This window comes from Babylonia areolata, chromosome 19 (assembly GCF_041734735.1).
Source record: "Babylonia areolata isolate BAREFJ2019XMU chromosome 19, ASM4173473v1, whole genome shotgun sequence".
NCBI classification, from domain to species: Eukaryota; Metazoa; Mollusca; class Gastropoda; order Neogastropoda; family Buccinidae; genus Babylonia; species Babylonia areolata.
The window spans coordinates 31,027,612-31,049,248 of NC_134894.1; the positions used below are offsets into that span (position 1 = coordinate 31,027,612).

A 21,637-nucleotide genomic window follows, 5' to 3' on the forward strand; every position below is an offset into this window, starting at 1 on the left:
CCCCTTAAATCTCAATGTAAGGATGAATTTTCACCCGTGACCTGTGACCTTATAGCGAATATAAACATGGCGGACTTGAAGTCTTTGGAGCATAGCACTCTAAAAGTATGTGATGTCAATTTATTACTACCAACACATTACGTACATGTGGTGGGCATTTTAAAACTATTACCTCGCTTATTCGCTAATTTTGCGGCAGTTTTAATGGTAGTGACGGAGATAGGTGGGAGGTGTTGTTTTTTGTTTGTTGTTGGTTTTTTTTCATTTTTATTTTAATTATTTTTTGTTGTCGTGTGTGTGTGTGTGTGTACGAAGGTATGTTCACAAATGACATCATTGGACATTGTATCCATCCGCTTTGTGGTACTCCTTAACAATAAATCGGTTATTGTTTAAACTTCCCATGGTAAAGTTTTGGACCATGAGAATCCATATTAGGATAACCAGCTGAGACAAAAAGAAACAAGCAGAAATAATTGCTGTTGTGTTTTTGTCTCAATTGTCTGATCAAAAGTAATTATATATGTTTTATGCTTCACAAGAGCTGCTGTTTTCATCATTACTCAGTTACAAAACCAACTGAGTGAGCTATAACCAACAAAACTGATAGATTAAGGAGTCATTGCAGACAAATGGAAATACTACAGAAAGTTTTTTTTTTTTTTGTTTTTTTTAATTAATAATACTTTTCTGCAAAGTATTTTGTAGAATATGTAGCAGTGTCATGTGTTGATAAAACATTTATTCTTGTAAGGAAAATTTGGAAGAAGATTTCATCTGTTTGAATAACTTGGTAAGTTGGTTGCAAACCTACATTTGTACAAGGTTAAAAATAGATATATAAATTTATCATAACACTCAACATTGGGTAGAAGAATGAGATGCTATATTGCTATTGAAACCTTTATTATTCTCCACAATATTTGATATAATAATATAAAAACCACAAATGATTTTTTTTTCACTTTAAGCAACTCTATCACTGTACCAGTATTACAGGAACAGACTGAAAATTGCCAAGCTTTTTGTGAAAAGTAATATATAATGATCTGTGCACATTACAGGGTTATAAATCATGGGAACTTACTGCCAACCACTTGTAACTGCAGGAACACTAAAAGATATGTGTTAAAATGACTTACCAGTTCCTGGAAACACTTGCTTCCAAATAAACAGTATTGTTGGAAGCTAGCTGTCTTCACTTGCATACAAGATACACTCTAATAGTCATGCACTTGCATACACTGCAGACCTTATTACCCCCAGGTCTCCACACACACATGTGCACACATACACACACACACTCACACACACACACACACACACACACACACACACACATTTTGTGCACAAATTTCACATACACTCACAGTCACAGTCAAACAGATACACACTTCACACGCACAACACTCGCTCCACACACACACACACACACACACACACACCAAAAACAAAAAAACACAAGTGTAAATTCCATGAAATACTTCTGTACTTGAACACAGGTGCCCTATGAGGTGCTGAACAAGCGATTCCGCACTGCCCAGAAAGCCATAGACAAAGAGGTGGCCAAGACTCAGGCTGCAGGCACTGAGCTGGATAACACCCTTCAGCACCCAGTGACTGCTGGCGAGGTGTCTTCAGTGCTTGGCAACATGGTAGAAAACCTGTCACTTCTCAAGAGGAAGGTGAGAACTGAGATGATCTGGAGAAGTAGCTTGGTTGTTGTGTGATACTTATTGTTGGCCTTTTCTTTTTTGCTTTTCAATAACTGGTTCACTTGTCAATCTGTGTTTCTCTAGTTTAATTTATTCACTATTTGAATTGAGGTTTTACTTTTAGGTAAGCCCTAAAATGCTTTGTGGGAGTAGCTTCGGTATTGTTGATATATATAGTTAAGTTATGATTGGCCTTTTCTCTCTTTCTTTTTTTAAGTTATTTTTTTTAAAGAACTGGTTTAATTGTCATTCTGCGTTTTTCTAGTTTAATTAATACACTGTATCAAGGAGACTTCTTTTTCATATTTTTCTTTGTAAGTTATATATTAAACAGTCTTACCAAAAACTGTTTTTCCTTAGCCCTAGTACCTTGCTGCATTCTGTTTTGCTGTATGTATAAACAATAATGATAAGCCCGCACATATTATACGCAAAGTGCACACCAGCTCTCACACATATGCACATATGATATAGATATACTATATATGTACAAAACCAGGGCATGAAGGACAACAAAATTTGAAGTAGATTTCTTCAGGATGATGGGTAAAGATGCATGCGTTGGAGATTGAATGATACTGACTACATCATGACAGAGCTGTACTTTTTCCTACCTTCCAATAGGTAATCCAGTGTCCACCAGACCTCAAAGACACAATCATACAGACACTTGCAGTGTTGGAGAGGAAATTTCTGACAGCACTCTCAAAAGACACAAGTACATGGCATCAGTTATATGCATAGTACTGATCCTTCCACTGGCCATTTGAACTCATTGCCACAGAGCTTTGGTTAAAACAAAAGCTTGATGGTTGTCAAAAAAAAATCCAACAATTTGACATGACTTTGAGGTTGCCAATAACGCTTCGTCAGAAAGAGTAAATTCTTCATTTTTGTGGTGTTGCTATTTAACTATAATATATATCTAAAACATATATAATGTTTGTGTGTTTATATTTTTTCCCTTTTATTTACTAACAGGCAGAGGAAACAATAAGCGGTGAAATTGATGCAACCCGTAGCATCAAGCGGCGAGTGGAGCACTTGAAAGAGGTGGAGACCTATAGCCTGGACCAGCTGCCCCTGTGGCAGAAGACTCGCCTGGATCGCATGCTGGTTGAGTACTTCCTCAGGGCCGGCTACTACAAGACGGCCATTGGCCTGGCTGAGCATTCCAACATTCAGGTAAGTCTCAGAGCGGTGAGCAGTGGATGGATTTTTATTACTTGCTGGTGACTGTGGGCATCAAGTTAAAGCATTGATTTTCAGATGTGAATGTTGTCATATAAGATTGCTTGATGTTGCTGGCATTTTCTGTCAAAATACAGGGTTTTGTGGTATATTTAACTGTGTTCTGTTTTGTTGCTTGGATTTTCTGTTTAATTCAGGGTTTTGTTGTATTGGTGGGTTTTGTTGCTTATATTTTTGTTATAATTCAGGGTATTGTGAAAATGGTGTGTTGTCTTTGTTGCTGGTATTTTGTGCCATAATTTAAGCTTTAGTGATATGGGTGTACACTTGTACAGTGTTTGTTGCTGGGAATTTATGCAAAAGTGCTCACTGAGTTAATGGTTTGATGGACAGCTATGACAATAAAGATATCAATTTCTGTGGGCAGATCATCCAGACAAGATTGTCTTTTATTCTAGTCTATGCATAGAAATAGATAAAAATTGCTATTTTTCAACCTTTGTGCATAGAAAGTAAAAGTATATGCTATTTTGTAATTGTATTTTTGAATCAGGAGGTACAAGTAGACCTGCAGTACAATGTGAGGTTGTTGCATACTTCACAGGATCTGACCAATGTGGAACTGTTCATGACATGCCGAGAGGTGGAGGAGTCCTTGAAACGAAAGGAAACAGGGCCATGCCTGGCTTGGTGCTATGAGAACAAATCCAAACTGCGCAAACACAAGGTTCCCACTGCTTGCTTGCTCTTATGTTTTCTTCCTGATTTCCTCTTGTGGGAGAACTTTTTTTTATGTTTTCTGTGGTTCTTGTCAGTCCATAATGAGAAATCTCTACTGTGTCATATATTTCTTTTCTTGGACAAGTGCTTCTCGGAAACAGATGGAACAGCTTTGAATTGGCTTGCTACAATAAGTATATATTTTTAAAACTGATTTGATTAAAAAAGACCCATATCATTTTGACCTATACTTTGTTCCAAAGCTCAGTTGATGGAAGCAGTTGTAGCATTAGTGCTTTATTCTGTTTATTTTTTTTTTCTGCTGACTTTTCATGAAAGAAGATGCATTTTAAACTTTTAATTAAGTTCTTGAAGTTCAGATTTCTTGAGTAGCAGTACTGGCATGTGTCAAGATTAAGGAAGGAATATCTAGGTCTTCACAAAGGCTGGTACTTGTACATTGATGACGCAACAGGAATGCATGGTTCCAGTAATAACGGTAATGATCTTATAGTAGTTGGTTTTAATCAATGTTATTTTTCTACAAGATGAGTTCTTTGTATTCCACAGCTGACAACCACAAATTTGGCAGAAGTAGTACTGCCATAGTACCACAAGTGGGAGTTCTTGCAGTTGATAGAACAATGTCATCATAATACCCATGCTTACTGTTGTAGTTGTGTGTATGTGTGTGTGTGTGTGTGTTGACAGAGCACATTGGAGTTCAACATAAGGAAGCAAGAGTTTGTGGAGCTGATCAGACAGGGGTGTGGAGTTGAAGCTGTGAAGTGAGTGATGTGTCCTGTACTTAACAAGTGATGCCATTGCCATATAAATTTTTGTACATTCTTTGTTATTGTTTCCTTAGAAAAAAAATGAAAATTTGTAATATGCTTCGACTTTTATGATTTTGTTTGATTAAAAGGAGAGGTGTTTGGGGAAGAAGTCCAACAGTATAAAAAAAAGAAGGAAAATCCTGATAAAAATAACAGCATATCAGAAGCAAGAAACAGACTTCAAAACCAACTTTAAGGATGTCTGCACAGTTTATGTTGTAATTTTCAGCAGTTACGTTGTTCTAGTCATATGAAGAAGGTAATGAATGGGTCACTGAGTCATGAAATCTTTTCTGTGCTACTTTCATCCGTAAAGATCTCAGAGCAGCTTGTATATGACTATATCTCAGGATGACCGACAAGCAGAATGGTTATGTTTCAGATTTGGGTCTCACTTGCTCACACATCTGTATGTGATGCACATAAGCTAAAACACTGTCGCTGTGATGTGCAGACATGCTCGCAAGCACTTCAGCATTGTGGATGATGATCAGTTGCCCGAGGTGCAGCGAGTCATGGGACTGCTGGCTTTCTCTCCTACCTCCCAGATAGAGGCCTACAAAGTATGTTAAAACATGTGATACTGGTTGTATCTGTCTCTCTGAGTCTCTCTCTCTCTCTCTCTCTCTCTCTCTCTCTCTCTCTCTCTCTCTCCTCTCTCTCTCTCTTTTGTTTATGTCCTTGACTGCTGCTGACAAGAATGCTTGTTAATAATGCTACGTTCACACTAGGCTGTAACCACGATCTAACCAAATGGTTACATCGCTCTCTAACTCACTGGAACCACAAATTTTTGGTTGCAGTGGGTTCCCATCGGTTAGACGATTTTTCGGGAAGAACCGATTTTTGGTTAGATAGGTGGTTAGATGGCCCCAAAAAATATGACTCGGGAGATAAAAATTTTTCGAGGTTACATCGCCCGATCAAGTTATAAACGGTTACAAAGGCATTCACACCAGTCCCCGTCGGTTCCAGTGAGTTAGAGCAGAAAATAGAGGCGGAGCCGAGTTTGAAAAAAACTCTGACGTCAAAACAAAATAGCATGCCTTGCACGCACGCTGCGTGCGGCATGCAAATTGTCTGGCCCGACACATCTAACCGACTGCAAGTGATTGCAACCTTCTTTGCATGGTTGGGATCAGTTATAGTGAGTTACATCGACGCGTGTTGTAACTTGATCAGTTACAGTGTGAATGTATTTAAGCTGGCTGACTGTCATTTTTTTCGTTCTTCTTGCTGCGTCTACACGAATCCACGATTCATGATGACAGGTCAAGATGGAATGAAGAGACCCCCCTGAAACAAGGGGGTTTTATACTTTCAAAGGGAGTTACAAGGGAGTTACAAGACCCAAGTTCCAACAGGTTGCAGCAGGTCACAGCAGGCTGGTGGAGATGCACAACCTCAAGACCCCCCACCTCATGGAAACCCACGGGAACCACAGAAAACAAAAGTATACCCCAATCTGTACATGACGCCTCAGCCACAGCACCCCTGTAACTTGGCTTGTAACTTGTTCAAGTTAGAACGAAGTTACAACGGTAGTTAGATGCCACCAGTCTAACTTCAGCGCAAAACAAAACCCAGCCAGCCGAGCGAGAACTGCTGCTCTCAGTCAAAAAACGCGCGGGAAAAGGGGCGGAGCCTAATAGTTAGACAGTGGTTAGACGCTTTCCATTCACACATGCTGTATGAAAAATCTAGAGTTTGTCTCATGGTAGTTACATCCCTCAATGTAACCATTTGGTTAGATCGTGGTTACAGCCTAGTGTGAACGTACCCTAAAGCGCTGTCACCTAACTGAGAGAAGGCCAAACTTACAGGTTACGATGTCAGTAATCATCCTGACTTTCCACTTCTTTCTTCTGGGATTGTATACTTTTTTTGTTCAGCAAAATCAGTGATACTATCAGTAAGGTTCACAAAAAGCAGGAACTGCACCTCAAACTCATGTCACTTTTATAACACCAAGGTTCAATGGTCAAAAAGTTGAAAAGTCTGGAGAGAAAAAAAATGAAGAACTTTCTTTCAAAAGGAATTTTAACCTTGTGACATTAAGAAGATACTAATAAATTTGCATGTAAAGTTTTCGGCCCTTGTTTTTTATTTTTTTTTTATTGCTTTGTTCTTGGTGTCCTTGTAAAACAAGGGTGATCATTCAAAATTGTTTTTCTTTAGCAGTTGTTTGATATTCACTTGGTCATTTTGACTGGAAAATTTTGACCAAGGTTATAGCCAAGCAAGAGGAGGGCTATGAATGTGTACCATCTTTGTATTCTGAAGGCATGATATGTTGAAAGCAAAAATGGGCACTAATTTGTTGCATTATTCCAAAATATTAAAAAATAAAAACTTTTTTTTTCTTGTTGGCAATGGCTTATAGCCATTTAATGAGCGAAACTGAAATCTGTACTGTCAGATGTATTATTATTTGCGCAGGATACCTATGTACATCATTGAGTTATGTGGGTTTTTTGGTCGGTGGTTTTTTTTGGTTTTTTTTGGTTGTTTTCTTTTGTTTTTTTTTGTTTTGTTTTTGTCAGCCAATCAGTCATCTCATGATCCTCTTCCATCTCCCAAAAGATGTGACTATATTTTGCATCTAATGTGTGGATGAAAGGCGTAATATCTGCACATATCTGGAGAAATGCATTCATGCTTTCTCTGTAAAAGACCTTTTTTTGTGGACTGATTTTTCATGAATTTGATTAAATTGTAAAAGTTCTGGAAGCAGGAGGAAACAGGGCTTTGAGGTCAGCTCTAAACTGGCGAAACAAAAGGTGTCCTCACCTTTTGTGCTGTGTTGCAGTACTTCTTCCATGGGGATCGGTGGAACGACCTGGTGCAGCAATTTCGGCAAGAGAACTTCCGCCTCCATCAGCTGAACAGCTCTGTGTTCACTGCTGCTCTACAGGCGGGGCTGTCCTCACTCAAGACTCCGTATCCTGGCTTTGTCTTATCACTTGTGTAAACGTTAACATTTATGTGGTGTTGGTATGTGTCCGTACATTCGCTCAGTCTTGTCGCCTGTGTGAATGTCAGTGTTTGTGCAATATTCATGTGTGTGTGTGTATGCTTTGTCTTGTGCCTTGTGTGAATGTTAGTCTTTGTGTGGTGTTCATGTTTGTGCATATATATATTTGCTTTGTTTTGTGACTTGTGTTAACATAAGTGTTTGTGTGGTGTTGTTAATAAAAAGAATGTAGTGTGTTTGTATGGTTTTCATTTGTGTGCATGTATTTGAAAAGAATGTGATTTTGAACTTACAGTCTATACAGTATTTAAAGTATCATAATGTCATATCTACACCTACAGCATTCATTAAATTCTTCCCTGCTGTGTTAAGTATGTTTCTGCTTTGAAATTTTTTTTTCTGTTTGTTAAAATGGTAGGCATGGTGAGTGCATGCCTGCCAGTGTGTTGGTCATTAATTTGACATCTGTTCTTTAAAGTGATTGTGTATGCTCGTGAGTGTATGTGTGAGAGTGTGTGTTTGTGTATGCACACTGACAAGATACCTGTCGATAAACTGAGAACTGAATTTGGAGAAAATGCATGCAATATTTCTCTCTCATTATACTGTCTGTCAGTCGCAGACTTCTTCAATGCCAAGTTGAATAGAAGTCACTTTACCCCTGAGCATCAAACCTATTAAGTTTATAGAAATTGAAAGATTCATGGGTGGATGCACTTGCCAGATGGTTAGAGTGCTGGATTCTTACCTGATTTTTTTTTCAACCTCCCAGGCCAACATACGTGCAGACCTGCTAGTGTCTGAACCTCCTGTATGTGTATATACATATGCAAGATCAAATATGCATGTTAAAAATGGTGCAGTGCATGTCAGTGCGTTATGGAAACAATATAACCAGCACACACACACCCAAAAACAGAGTATGGCTGCCTACACGGTGGGTAAAAAATGGTCATACACATAAAAGCCCACTCCTACATGTACGCAATTGAAGATGGGAGTTGCAGCCCACAAACTGCAGAAGAAGAAAGATTTAGGACATAAAAAATCTGACATACTCCTGAACCGGCTTGAGACACTGCTACAAGGAGGACCCGTCGCAGCGCAACAGCAACTGCCCGGTGTGCAGTCGTCACCTGAACGAGCTGGCCGCACCCTTGCCCTACGCCCACTGCGCCAACTCGCGCCTCATCTGCTCGATCAGCGGACACTCCCTCAATGAGCACAACCCACCCATGATGCTGCCCAACGGCAACATCTACGGCTTCTGCGTGAGTGCCAGGATCAGGGCTTTTCTTCCACCACTCCTCTTCCACAACACCCTCCTCCCCAGAAGCACGCACACAGACACACGCTTGCATTCACACGTACAGAGGCACACACGCATGCAACGCAACGCAACGGACGCACGCACGTGCGCACACACACACGCACCCATACACACACACTTGCACTTACTTTAAAAAGTATTGTGAATAATAATGTGTTTAAGGAAAGACTGAATAGTCATCTCATTATCAGCTGAAAATATGAACAGTAATACTGGTCTCATGAGATGTTTTGTATATGTATGCTTGTATTGGCAGCTTATTTGTACTACACAAGGGATTTTGTTTGTGTGTGCAATGGGTTGGGTGTGGTGTACTTGTGCACAGACATGCATGTTTGTATGTATATGTGTGTGTGTGAAACGGATACACAAATGAGTGTTTCTTTATCACATTGATTTTTTATGCGTATATGGCTTGTTTGTTTTTTTGCCAGATCTGCTCTCGACTTTCTTTTTAGAAGACTTGAGGAAAAAGGAAAAAAAGCACTTGTTGCTCATTCAATTTCCTATCTGAAAATAGATTTTTGACTTTGACACTCACGCATACACACACATACACACAACTACATTCAGCATGATGGGGGCAGGTGTTATCAAAAGTGGTGATGTTTGCTGTCTTCACTGTTTCAGGCACTGAAGAAGATGGCGGATGAAAACCACGACATGGTCATTTGCCCCAGGACCAAGGAAAGCTTCAAGCTGAGCCAGGCGGAAAAAGTCTTTGTCATGTGATGTGATCATCAGCCACCCTGTGATGTGATCATCAGCCACCCACCTTTCTTCCTTCCCTGTGCTTCTCCCTCTTCTACACTTTTTTAGCTACCTTTTTTTTCTCCTTTTGTTGTTGTTGTTTGGTGTGTTGTTGTTGTTGGGGTTTTTTTGTTTGTTTTTTTTGTTTTGTTTTGTTTTTTGTTGTTGTTGTTGTTGTTTTTTTTTGGGGGGGGGTTGCTATACATTGTTTATTTTCTTCTGGCTTCAAGCTGAATCAGGCAGAGAAACTGTCTGTCATGTGATGTGATCAGCCACCACTCTCTATCTCACCCTCCCTCTTTCTCTCAATCTCCCTCTCTCTCTCTCTGTCTCTCAAGCCCAGTCTTGGACTCCTTCAGAATTGTGTTCATCTTCATTACCATGATAGTATGTTCACTTCTTTTATTCCTGTGCTTCTGATGAAACTCAAATGAAAGGATGAAAACGTGTGGCAGTACGGGCAATTTTTTTTTTCCTCATTTGTGTGTTGTTGTTTTCTTTTCCTCCGTTTTTTTGTTCCTGTATTTGAATATCAATGGAGAAAAAGCTGCTGACCTCAAATGAGAAAGCCATGCTTCCACGTGACTGAACTCCCTTGAAGGAACGTTTCATTTGGTGTTTAGGATGACAATGGGTTGTAAAGTGTGTCTGATATGTAGTAGAAGGTGATTGGATCTATTAAAAATAAAAAAGAGCCAATGTGTGACTTGACGTGTGTTAGAATTCACATGTAGCTTGAAATAGAACAGAATGCCTGACTTGAAAAAGAACAGAATGTGTGACTTGAAATAGAACAGAACATCTGACTTGGGCTTTTAAAAAAAAAAAAAAAATAGTTGTGACAAGTCAGGTGTTCAAAGTTTTGCTTCATTCCAGCATTGTGCCTCGACAAAGGTCAATAGCAACAGTAGGTTTTGCTTTGATTTCACCTGCACATGAGAACATAAGGCATACCTGTTTCATGCAAGTACATGTACAGTTAAACTTGGTGTGAACTGGTTTGTACTTGTAGTTTCAGCATGAGCAAAAATCTGATGTAATTAAGAGGAGGAGCAACTTCCTTTCTTTTATTGTCAAAACTAAGTGTATGTGTGTGTGTGTCTACGTGTGTTCAAAATCAAAGAGGGAAAATGACAGTATCTCTACCTCGTCACTGCCTGCCAATCTAACATTCATTGAACAGATCCAGAATCTGTGGCTGATGATGCTACAATGCTTTAGTCAAAGGAAGTGGAGGGTTTGTGTTTTTGATTGCGACGTTCTGTTTGAAGTTTGTAGATGTGTAGTGTGTTGTTGTCATACTGCTTTTGGCAGGTCCTAGTTATTAAAGATGAGAGACACTTTTCACTTTGATGTTTTGCTTTCATGCCACAGTTACTTGACAGCCCTGTGCTGGTTTCACTGTGTTGGGAGCTCCCATTTCAAATATCTAGCTGTATAAAAATAAATGAATAGAAAAAAAAAAGATTTAAAAAAGAGAGATAAGCTTAAAGATCTGTCAGAAAGGTGGAATTTTTTGTTTTGGGTTTTTTTTCTGTTGTTTTTTTTCCTCCTTCAAGAACAGTTTGATGGAGAAAAAAAATTCTGGGGTAATGATGGGAATTATGTATAATATGCTACAGCATTGTGGAAGCTGTGAAAAAAAGAGTGTAGTGAACTTTGGGGAAAATAATTATCATTGGCATCTGATGCAACAGAGTCATGAAAAAGGTTGATATGTCCCCTTGTTACTGTGGATGCATCACTGTGGTTTTCATCAATTAAGCAATGTAACAATAAAAGTCTGTCAACCTGTCATACCACATGCTTTTCATCATTTCTTGTTTCATGTGCTGTTCTTAATGATTCATCTCTCAGAAATGTGAAGAAAATGTTTTGTTGTTTTTTTTGGGGGGGTGTTTTGTTTTGTTGTTTTTGTTGTTGTTGTTTTGTTTGTTTTTTTGGGGGGGGGGTTGTCAGCTATACCCATCCTGAAACCATTCAAACGACTTGTTGCTTGATGCATTGAAACTACAATTTTGTGTTTCTATAGGTACAGATTACAAACTTTTTTTTTACTTTTCAGTTTGGATGCTTGGTTTCTAACAATCCATTTCATTTTTACCTTGTGATTGGTTAAGATCTTTTTTCTCAAAAAATGTATTGTCAAAAGTTTCTTGTACAATGCAAATTAACATTCTTTTCTTCCAAAGTGTTCCACACAGTCAATTGCCGTGGAAAATTGCAAAGAATGCATAATACTCTCATCTCCAGTTTTGTAATCGCTCAGTCCAATTTGTAATCGTATATAATGTTGAACATGTTTCTCAAGAACATGATAAACTTCGATAATTATTCTTTCTGCTTATGCATGGGGCTGAATTTAACACATGAAACAGGTGAAGAAATGGAATGATCTTTTAGAACATTGAGCATGACTTATGATTTCAGTGGCAAAAAATAACGCTGTTCTGGAGTCTGACAAGACATGATGTGCATGACTGGAAGTGTTTTTGCATGGTGCCTTGTTTGATGGACACTACTGCTTAATATGTCAGCAAGCTCAATTCTTCGGTCATGGTTGTTGGATTACATTTCAGCTCAATGGCGTGGTGGGAATCATGAGCACTCCTCATTATAATCCCCCAACCCCTTCCATCACCATCAGCCCGGTGATTTAACATCTTCAGGTATCCCATCTCTGTTTTTTTGTGGTTTTTTTGTTGTTGTTTTTTTTGTTTGTTTGTTTTTTGTTGTTGTTTTTTGGAAGTGGGGGGAGGGGGTTCTTTACTTTCCTTTTTAGACCTGTTCATGTGAAAGAAAGAAAAGCTTATGTTTTTCAGTCATTTTGTCATTTTATGTGTGTGGTTACTTGTCCAGTCTTATGAGAGAGTTTCCAGAGTCAAATTTTCTTGTTGTTTAAAGTAAGAAACATTGAATAATTTTGCTTTTTCTGGACCATAGAATTATTCATGAATGTGTGGAATTCTGGAGGAGGAAAAATTGTTGTTTTTGTCGTTGTTGTTTTTTTCCTTTGAAATGGTCCTGTTTTATTGCAGGAATTGTGGTCCCGTTTTTTCGTTGTTGTTGTTTTCTGTATTTGTTTTGTTTTTTGGTTTTGATTTGTGTTTATTATCTTTAAACCGTTTATTTGTTTGTTATTCATTTAACCATATGATTGTTCTTTACTTGTACCAGTTTCTTTAAAGTGGTACTTCATTATGTTCTTAAGTCAAGAGTGATCCAAAGCATTTACAAGACGACATCATATGTAGTTTTTTTTTGTTGTTATGATTTACTTGTGTTCATCTTTGTAAAGGTTGAGAAAGGAGCCTAAAAAAAGAAAAAGAAAAATTAGGCACATCTCAGACTTGTAATGTCTGTAGTATATTTTATTTTACATTTACAAATATTTATTACAAACATATATGAATATGACTAATAGTAATACAAGTAAACAAAGAAGAAACCTTTATATAGAAATATTTAATATCTTAAGCATTATGATGCACCTGTCACTGATCTGCCACATGTGCACACATATGCACATTACTAAGTAGTCATTTACCAAATAATATATCTGTTTTTTCTTCATTGGATTTTATTTCATCCAGATCACATAATGTTTAATCATTTTTGTCTGGACCTGTAAAAAAATAAATAAATAAAATGAGAGAGAACAAACTTACTGTCTGAATCATAGAATGTAATGGTATTGACTAGTAGTCAAGACTAGTTTTCAGATTGTTTTTACCAGCAGTTCTTTTGGCTCTGCCTGGTCTCATGTATCTTGCTTCTATTCATGCACAACCTTTGCAGTGAGGTTTTTTTTTTTTTTTTTTTTTGTATATCTGAGTATGTCAGTCATGTGTGTGTGGGTCTCTGTGTGTGTGTGCCATTTTCCTCTTTTTTTTTAAATACTTTTTTTTTTTTTTTTTTTTTTTTTTAAACCAGATTTCTGTCTTTCCGGGTTCCATGGGACCAGCAGTGATAGTCTTTTTATTTTATCATTGAAGCTTGGATCAGCATTATCAGCGGAGATTCAGAGGTTATATTATTTGACATCAGCGGCTGTGTTTCGCAGATTAAGTCAGCTTCAAATTATATTTCCAAGTGTGGATTAGCATTGTTGAGAAGAAACCTGTTTTGATGAAGCTTTGTAAACTTGACCTGAGAATCAGAATTATATAGTGTGCACTTGTAGAATTTAAAACCTTAATAAAGTATACACCTGTAGAATATATAGTCTGCAAAAGAAAATTTGCATCTGTAGAATTTGTAATCTTCAGTAAAGAAGATATATGCCTGTAGAATTTATAATCAACATTATCTCTGTAGAGATTAAAATCTTAGCTAAAAATATGTGTACATGTAGAATCTCGTCACACAAATCAGGATTTTGATCTCTACTTGTGTGATTGACCCTGCCAGTAGAGGTGTTAACTCATTCTATACCACAGCTGCATGCTTGCTACAACTCCCCTGGACCAGCACTACATGAGACCACTGCAGAAAAAAAAACAGGGCGGTTCATAAAACAGCAAAAATAGATGTAGAATTGTTGATGTAATCGGTCAAACAAAGCATCGTTTTCATGCTTTCAGAATCTGTAAACGGTTCAGTTTAGAATGCCAACTGTACCAAGCAAGATTGGGAGGGACGCTCACTCAGTCTGGCTCCGCGACCAAGCCATTATTGTCGTTAGTAGGGGGCTTAGTAGGTGGTGTCCTAAGTACGTAAAATCAGAACAGGCACCACTGAACACCACCGAAGTGACTCAGCAGCAGTGCAGGGTCTCCTCTGGTGTGTGGCCTCCTGGAGACCTAACATCGATGGTTTCCTGTGGACTGCTGACGCTGGAACTGCGACGGACGAACCCGGGTGTGGCCGTGTATGGGGGAATCTAAATGAGCGGCGTGGGAGTAATGCCACTGAAACGGTGCAGATGATGGGGCAGCAAAAAAAAAAAAAAAAAAAAAAGAATGAATGAAATTAGAATAGTGTGTTGGTACGAGAATACTCATACCTGGTCCGCAGTGGAAGAAATTATGGTATGAATTATATCATACCTGGAGTCGAATGAGTTAAAGTTCATTCTCTACTTGTGCAAACGTAATTTTTATTTGTAGTGGTGGAATTGAGATTCATCCAATTTCGCAATCTCTGTGTTCACAGACAGTTCATACAAACACACACTCTGCATATGTACATAGATGTTCCACTGTATGCTTCTCTCTGTCTTTCTTTTTTAATTTTTTTTTCCTATTTTGATTGGTTGATGTGATGAAAAACAATAGTGTCTGAGGAGCACTTGTCAGTTGTGACGGAATGGATCATTGTATTTCTTGGAGGAGGTATATGGTTTATGTTTTGTTTTGTTAATTGTTGTTTGTTTTTTTCTTCTTTTTTTGTGTGTGTGTTTTTGTTTTGGGTTTTTTCTTTTGTATGCCTTCTACCTCGCCGGTCCTCTGATAAACAAAGAGTGCAAGGAATGACATCATTAATTACTGAAGAACAGTATCTTCTTTTCTTTCCAAACTCAGTAATGTCTCTGTTCTTTGAGACTTTCTGACTGTACGAAAGTGTAAAAATGTAGAATGCTCATGGAATATGAAACCGTTGTTACTCCTTGGATAATAAAAAAAAAATGTTATACCACCAAGGATGTTTGTGTGTACATATGTGTTTGTGTGTGTGTGTGTTAAAGTGAAGACATGTAGAATGTACATATACACAGATAACAGTATTTGTACTATTGTCTCGGTGTATACAGATACACATAAATGTGTTGTTTTTTCATGTGCAGGGGTATGTTACTATGCTCTATTGTATATGTATTGTTTCATGTGAGGTGCTTAGAGCCCATTATATGGGGAGTTTGCACCATAAAAGTACTATTATTATTGTAATTATTATAATCGTTATTATTATATTATGAGGTTCTTATATAACATGAAAGACAAAAGTATGTCCATATGAATGTTTGCTGGAGATGTGGATTCACAGAGATCAATGGAGTATTTTCCGATTATTGTTCACCGATCAATTTCACATTTATAATCAAATCATCCACCTTGATGTGATATAGCTAAAAGCTAGGTTGTACAGAAGGCGGTCAGATACCCTTTGGTTCTGTGATGCCAGCTAAATAAGTTTGCTGATATGATTACATGTGTTTGTTCAAAATTGTGCATCAATATGAGCATCTGCATTTGTTTAAAAATGTGCATCAATATGAGCACCTGCGTGCACTCATACACATTCTCTCTCTCTCTCTCTCTCTCTCTCTCTCTCTCTCTCACACACACACACATGCACGCACACACACACAAATTTCCCATAGAATGTTTTATTGTAAAACAAATGTAATCACAGCAGTTTTCTCCACTTTGTTTTTCCAGTAATACTGTCACACAAAAAGACAAAAAAAACAAAAACGGTTCACTTCGAAAGTGACCTTTGTTAGCCTTCAATACAGTTATTGAATGTTAACAAGGAAATGAGTGTGTGGACGGATAGATATAGATATATACATAAACCGTTTTGTAAAATACATTAGATAAAAACAATTTAGTAAAGATACCGAAACTGCTTAGATGATCAATTTCACCATAAAACTGTTGTAGGGTTCATCAACAACAACAAAATTTTAAAAACAAAAAAACATAGTGTTATATATTGCCAGAAAGTATGTATCTATATTCATGCACCCAAGCTTGTTACTCTGTGTGTGTGTGTGTGTGTGTGCACGCATGCACTGTGGAAAACGAGAGTTGGATACTGTGATGTTTGTTTTGTTTTTAGCTTTCTCTATATATGCACATATATTGTTCAAGAGAAATGAGTATACATGCAAAAATTGGGTGATAAAATGTTACCAACTCCCTGATGAGATCTCATGAAAACGAAATAGCTCAACAGATCATGATTGCATGTAACTGATAAACTGATCAATTAGTAACAAGCATTACAGCCTGTAAAACCGATGGATCAGGTATGATAATTATTTATGATTGAAATAATATTTTCTTGTTGTGGTAATGTGTAAATCTAAAATAAGTTGTTGTTGTTTTTAACTAAAAATAAAAGACAAAGATGTATCATTTTATCACTCAACACACACAAAATATGAAACAATGGTAAAAGGACGGAATTTTAGGGTTCCAATTAGATGTATTGAAATAATTTATCAACAAATAAAGAAATAGGAAACATGTGACAACATTGTCATGAATAATTGAGACAGAAGACGTACATTGCCAGCGTGATGCAATGTTCCATGTTTTTTCCCGAAACTCATGAGGAAAAAAAAACAAAACAAGAAGAGCAGAAGAAAGAATGAAATATCTATATTAAATAATGATAATAATAATAAAAGAATAAAGGTAATAGTGATAACCCATACATTCATGCACGAGTGCCACCATTCATAGTCCATTCGAAATTTATGCATCTCAGTGAGACAGTACGGAACTATAAATGTGGAGGACAGATGGTCTCTCCTGTGCAGACAACCCGTAACGACAATGGATACCAGAGGTGCGTACATCAACCACTACCCCCTTTTTCTTCCTTTTTTTTTTTTTTTTTTTTTTAAACAATGTATAATGTAACTGTAGTAACTAGTGGGTGGGTCTATGTTGCTACCAACATACTATACAGCTGGCAAGGTTGAACTGGAAAAGGGGGCAGTTTTTGGAAATGCAGTCGCAGGTGGTTGGGTTATTGTTTTTTTGTTGTTTTTTTCTCTGTTTTTGTTGTGTGTTTTTTAATCATATCAAACACAACAACAACAACAACAAACGATGCTGATCTCGCTGCGTGAGTTTTTTTATGATCTTTCTTTTAGTATACGCATTTAAAAATAAAAAAAAAGTAGTGGCAATAAATCATTACACTGAGCGGCGTAAGCGAAAGACACTGTGACTAATAATCACGGTAAATATACCGAGTGCTGCTCTGCACACGCCTATAGAGATCCAACGTCCCTCCTTTTAAAACCCCACCTCAACCTCCCACACCCAAAAAGGAAAAAAAAAACCGTGAAATACAAACCCTTAACTCCATCCCCCTTCGTACACACAGCCTAACTGTGGGTGCCGGTGACAAAATTGGCCCCGTAGCGGTTCAACACATTGTCCACGTGCTTCAGCTTCATAGGTTCCACGTAGGGCGGGTAGATCTTGTCCAGACCCTGGTACGAGTACTTCCAGCTGTTGTGCTTCGGGTACGGCTGCTGGCTGATCGCCAGTACCCGGGTAGACGCCTGCTTGGAAGCCGCCGTACTCGGTGAGTCCCCGAACCAATCCGTAGTCGATGTCGGCAGTGGGGCGGGGCCGGTGGGGGGTTCGGATCTAGCCCTGGGAAAGCGGCGGGTAGTGGGGGGCTGGGCGGTGGGTCTGCCGAGGAAGGAAGAGGAGAACTCCGACTTGTAGTCAGGGTGGTGGGGCGCGCGGGAGTCGTGGTTGAGGAAGGCAGGGTCGGTATGGTGGAGACGAGAGTGGAGGGGCTGCAGCAGCTTGCGGCCTAAGTTGCGCGTGTCCTTGCCCTGCGGTGTGCGATATAGCATGTAGGTCGTGAGTGAGTTGTATTTTATTGTGGGGAACGTGATGAGTGGTTATGTCGTAGAAGGGAGTGATCGAGTAGCATTAAATGTCACATAGAAGGCAGTGAGTGTGTGACATTTTATTGTCATGGGGAAGGTAGTGAGTGGTTGTCATATAGAAGGCAGTGAGTGCGTGGCATTACATGTCACACAGACGGCAGTGAGTGAGTGGCATTTATTGTCATAGGGAAGGCAGTGATGTGTTGTCACGTAAAAGGTAGTGAGTGGTTGTCATATAGAAGGCAGCGAGTGAGTGGCATTAAATGTCACACAGAAGGCAGTGATGTGTTGTCACGTAAAAGGTAGTGAGTGGTTGTCATATAGAAGGCAGTGAGTGAGTGGCATTAAATGTCACACAGAAGGCAGTGAGTGAGTGGCATTTATTGTCGTAGGGAAGGCAGTGATGTGTTGTCACGTAAAAGGTAGTGAGTGGTATACAATGTCACGCTGAAGGCAGTCATCGAGGGAGTGGCTTTTAATGTGACAGATAAGGCAGTGAGTGAGTAGTGTTAAATGTCACTTGGAAGGCCGTGAGTGAGTGGCATAAAATGTCACGTAGAAGCGGGTTGAGTGAGTGTTTATAAATGTCACATGGAAAGCAGTGACTGAGTGGCATTAAATGTCAGTACATAGGTGAAAGTGAATGAGTGAGAATCAAATGTCACACAGAACATGTGAATGGCAGAAATACACGTTAAATGTCACGTAGGGGACAAAAAAGCTCTATAGAATAAAGCTCGAATGAATTAAGCGCAACACTAATTATAATTCGCGTTTGACGGGCGCAATAGCCGAGTGGTTAAAGCGTTGGACTGTCAATCTGAGGGTCCTGGGTTCGAATCACGGTGACGGCGCCTGGTGGGTAAAGGGTGGAGATTTTTACGATCTCCCAGGTCAACAAATATGCAGACCTGCTAGTGCCTGAACCTCCTTCGTGTGTATATGCAAGCAGAAGATCAAATACGCACGTTAAAGATCCTGTAATCCATGTCAGCGTTCGGTGGGTTATGGAAACAAGAACATACCCAGCATGCACACCCCAAAAAACGGAGTATGGCTGCCTACATGGCGGGGTAAAAACGGTCATACACGTAAAAGCCCACTCGTGTGCACACGAGTGAACGTGGGAGTTGCAGCCCACGAACGCAGAAGAAGAAGAAGAAGAAGAATTCGCGAGTACCACCACAGCCTCTGCCATCCTAGCAACATGACATGTCAGGTACCTATTCACATCCGCGTATACAGAAAATTCGGAGCTGAGTGCCTTAACAAAGATGCAAAACCATGCCGGAACGGGGCCTCGAACCCTGATCATAACTGAACACCGGATCAGAAATCCAACGTCTAAGCGATACCGCCACCACGGCGAAATATTGTGTATCAAAAAGAAAAAAGAAAAAGAAAGAAAGGGGGGGCTGGGGGGGGGGGGGGGGGGGAGAGAAAAAAAGGAGAGAGAGAAGCAGAAGAAAAGAAAACCATCCCACAAGATGACCTCTGTACGTTCTTGGTTCAAAGCTCTTATCGCTCAAACCATATATCACCAACCAAGGACAAGGACACTCATAAATCGGCCAAACGCCCTCCCAAAACCTGACTAACGCAACTGGGTCTATGCGTAGGTCAATCATCTTTTCTTGTGCTTCTTTCCTTTTTATTTCTTTTTGTCCATTTCGTCAGTTTAAATGGACACCTATGGCGCATGATGTGCGCCAGTTCGCACACATTGATGCCTCCTTGAAACCAACCATCGCGTTGGGTTTTTGAAAATGCGACGGTCAAGCAACTACTCTTTTTTTTCTTCTTTTTTTTCGTTCTTTTTTTCCAAAGCAGATTTGGTGTAGCGTGTATGGATCAGTCCGCAAGCATTGACACCTTCTTGAAACTGAAACTTGAAACTAAAAACTGAAACCGAAACTGAAGCAAATGTAATGTCAATATTGATTAACAGCACACTATCCCGCGGCTCAAGGTTCACAAGCATACCCATGTAACTCGACTATTGCAGATCGAACAAGCGTATCGATGACTGCAGGATGGAACAACAGACTTACGTCACCATCTCCATGGTCTTTTAATGGTGTTTGACAAACATATTCACATAACTCAGGCAGATCGAACAAAAGTATCCATGACTACAGGACCAAACAGCAGACGTAAATCACCCGATATACTCCACTGTTCGAAACGGTGTTTGACAAACATATTCATTTAACTCAGGCAGATCGAAGAAAAAGCATCGATGACTGTAAAATCGAACAGCAGACTTACATCACCAGAATATTCTCCACAGTTCTTAAAGGTGATTGACAAACGTAATCATGCAACTCAGACTGAACACTGAAATGTATCGATGGTTGCATGATCTAACAACTGACTTACATCACCAAAGTAATTATTCTCCGCAGATCTGAATGGCATTCGACAAACATAATCATTATAACTCAGGCAGATCGAACAAACTTAATCGATGACTGTAAATATCGTCGGAACAGCAGACTTACATCACCAAAATATTCTCCGCGGTCCTGAATGGTATTTCGGTTGTCGTGGCTGGAGAAGGGGTTGGTCGTCAAGTACGTAGTCTGAAAAAAAAGGGAAAAAAAGAGAGACACAAAAATTACAATAAACAAAACAAATTTTGTTTGAATCAAATACTGACAGAAAGATTTGTGTGAGAAAGGAAGACGAACAGACAAGGAGAAAGACAGAGAAGATAGGAAAAACAAATAAAACTGCACGCAGGAAAAAAAAAATAAAATTTTAATTTAAAAAAATGGGTGGCGCTGTCGTGTAGCCCGAATTTCACACAGAGAAATTTGTTGTGATAAAAAGAAATACAAATACAAAATACAAATACAACCTGCAAAGAAAAAAAAATTGTCGGGCAGACAGATATATTGGCAGAAACACGGATAGAAAGATAGATAAACAGATGGACGGAGGGATGGATAGACAAAGGATGAATGATTGGTTAGACGGACAGATAGACAAACAACTTGGACAGACAAACGAGTGAATATGTAGATAGGTATATAGTGAGACAGAGATAGATAGATAGATAGATAGATAGATAGATAGACAGGCAGACCGAGAGACAAATAGGCCCGTCAGGCAAACAGATAGACAAGCATGCAGAATCTTGAACACGTTGTTATAAAGGATAAACATGAAAGGGATGGTTTCTTTCTGCTCTGACTGCAACACTGAATGAAGGAAGCATGAAGATCGTGAGGCATGATAAAGTGTGTGGGTGAACCAGTTCAACCTGTTTGGCTCCAAAGATGTGCGTCAAAAAGAACATCAGAAAGATCGGCACATACAGACAGAGCTACAGACAGAAAGAGCACACACACACACTCTCTCTCTCTCTCTCTCTCTCTCTCTCTCTCTCTCTTTCTCTTCCTCTGACACACACTGACTCATTCATACACACACACACACACACACACACACACACACACACACACACACACACACACACTGACTCATCTCATCCACACACACACTGATTCATCCACACACACACACACACACACA

At 39.0% G+C, this 21,637-nt stretch overlaps 2 protein-coding genes across 3 annotated transcripts in view; one reads left to right on the top strand and one right to left on the bottom strand.

Moving 5' to 3' along the window:
• Positions 1-59: 59 nt before the first annotated feature.
• On the top strand, positions 60-15,150 carry LOC143293616 (E3 ubiquitin-protein transferase MAEA-like). Its single transcript, XM_076604703.1, has 9 exons — positions 60-105; positions 1,503-1,685; positions 2,697-2,900; positions 3,511-3,633; positions 4,338-4,414; positions 4,917-5,025; positions 7,272-7,402; positions 8,512-8,707; positions 9,397-15,150. Exons 1-9 carry the CDS (start codon positions 67-69, stop codon positions 9,496-9,498), a joined length of 1,164 nt encoding a protein of 387 aa, XP_076460818.1. The 5' UTR covers positions 60-66; the 3' UTR covers positions 9,499-15,150.
• A 684-nt stretch (positions 15,151-15,834) lies between these two features.
• LOC143293617 (uncharacterized) overlaps positions 15,835-21,637 on the bottom strand; it is a 26,705-nt gene continuing 20,902 nt past the window's right edge. For both annotated transcript variants that reach the window (XM_076604704.1, XM_076604705.1), the window contains exons 3-4: positions 20,602-20,682; positions 15,835-18,043 (exon numbers count right to left, since the gene is read on the bottom strand). In XM_076604704.1, the coding sequence (XP_076460819.1) occupies positions 17,582-18,043; positions 20,602-20,682 (543 nt within the window). In that variant the 3' untranslated portion in view covers positions 15,835-17,581. The remainder of the gene's footprint in view (positions 18,044-20,601; positions 20,683-21,637) is intronic.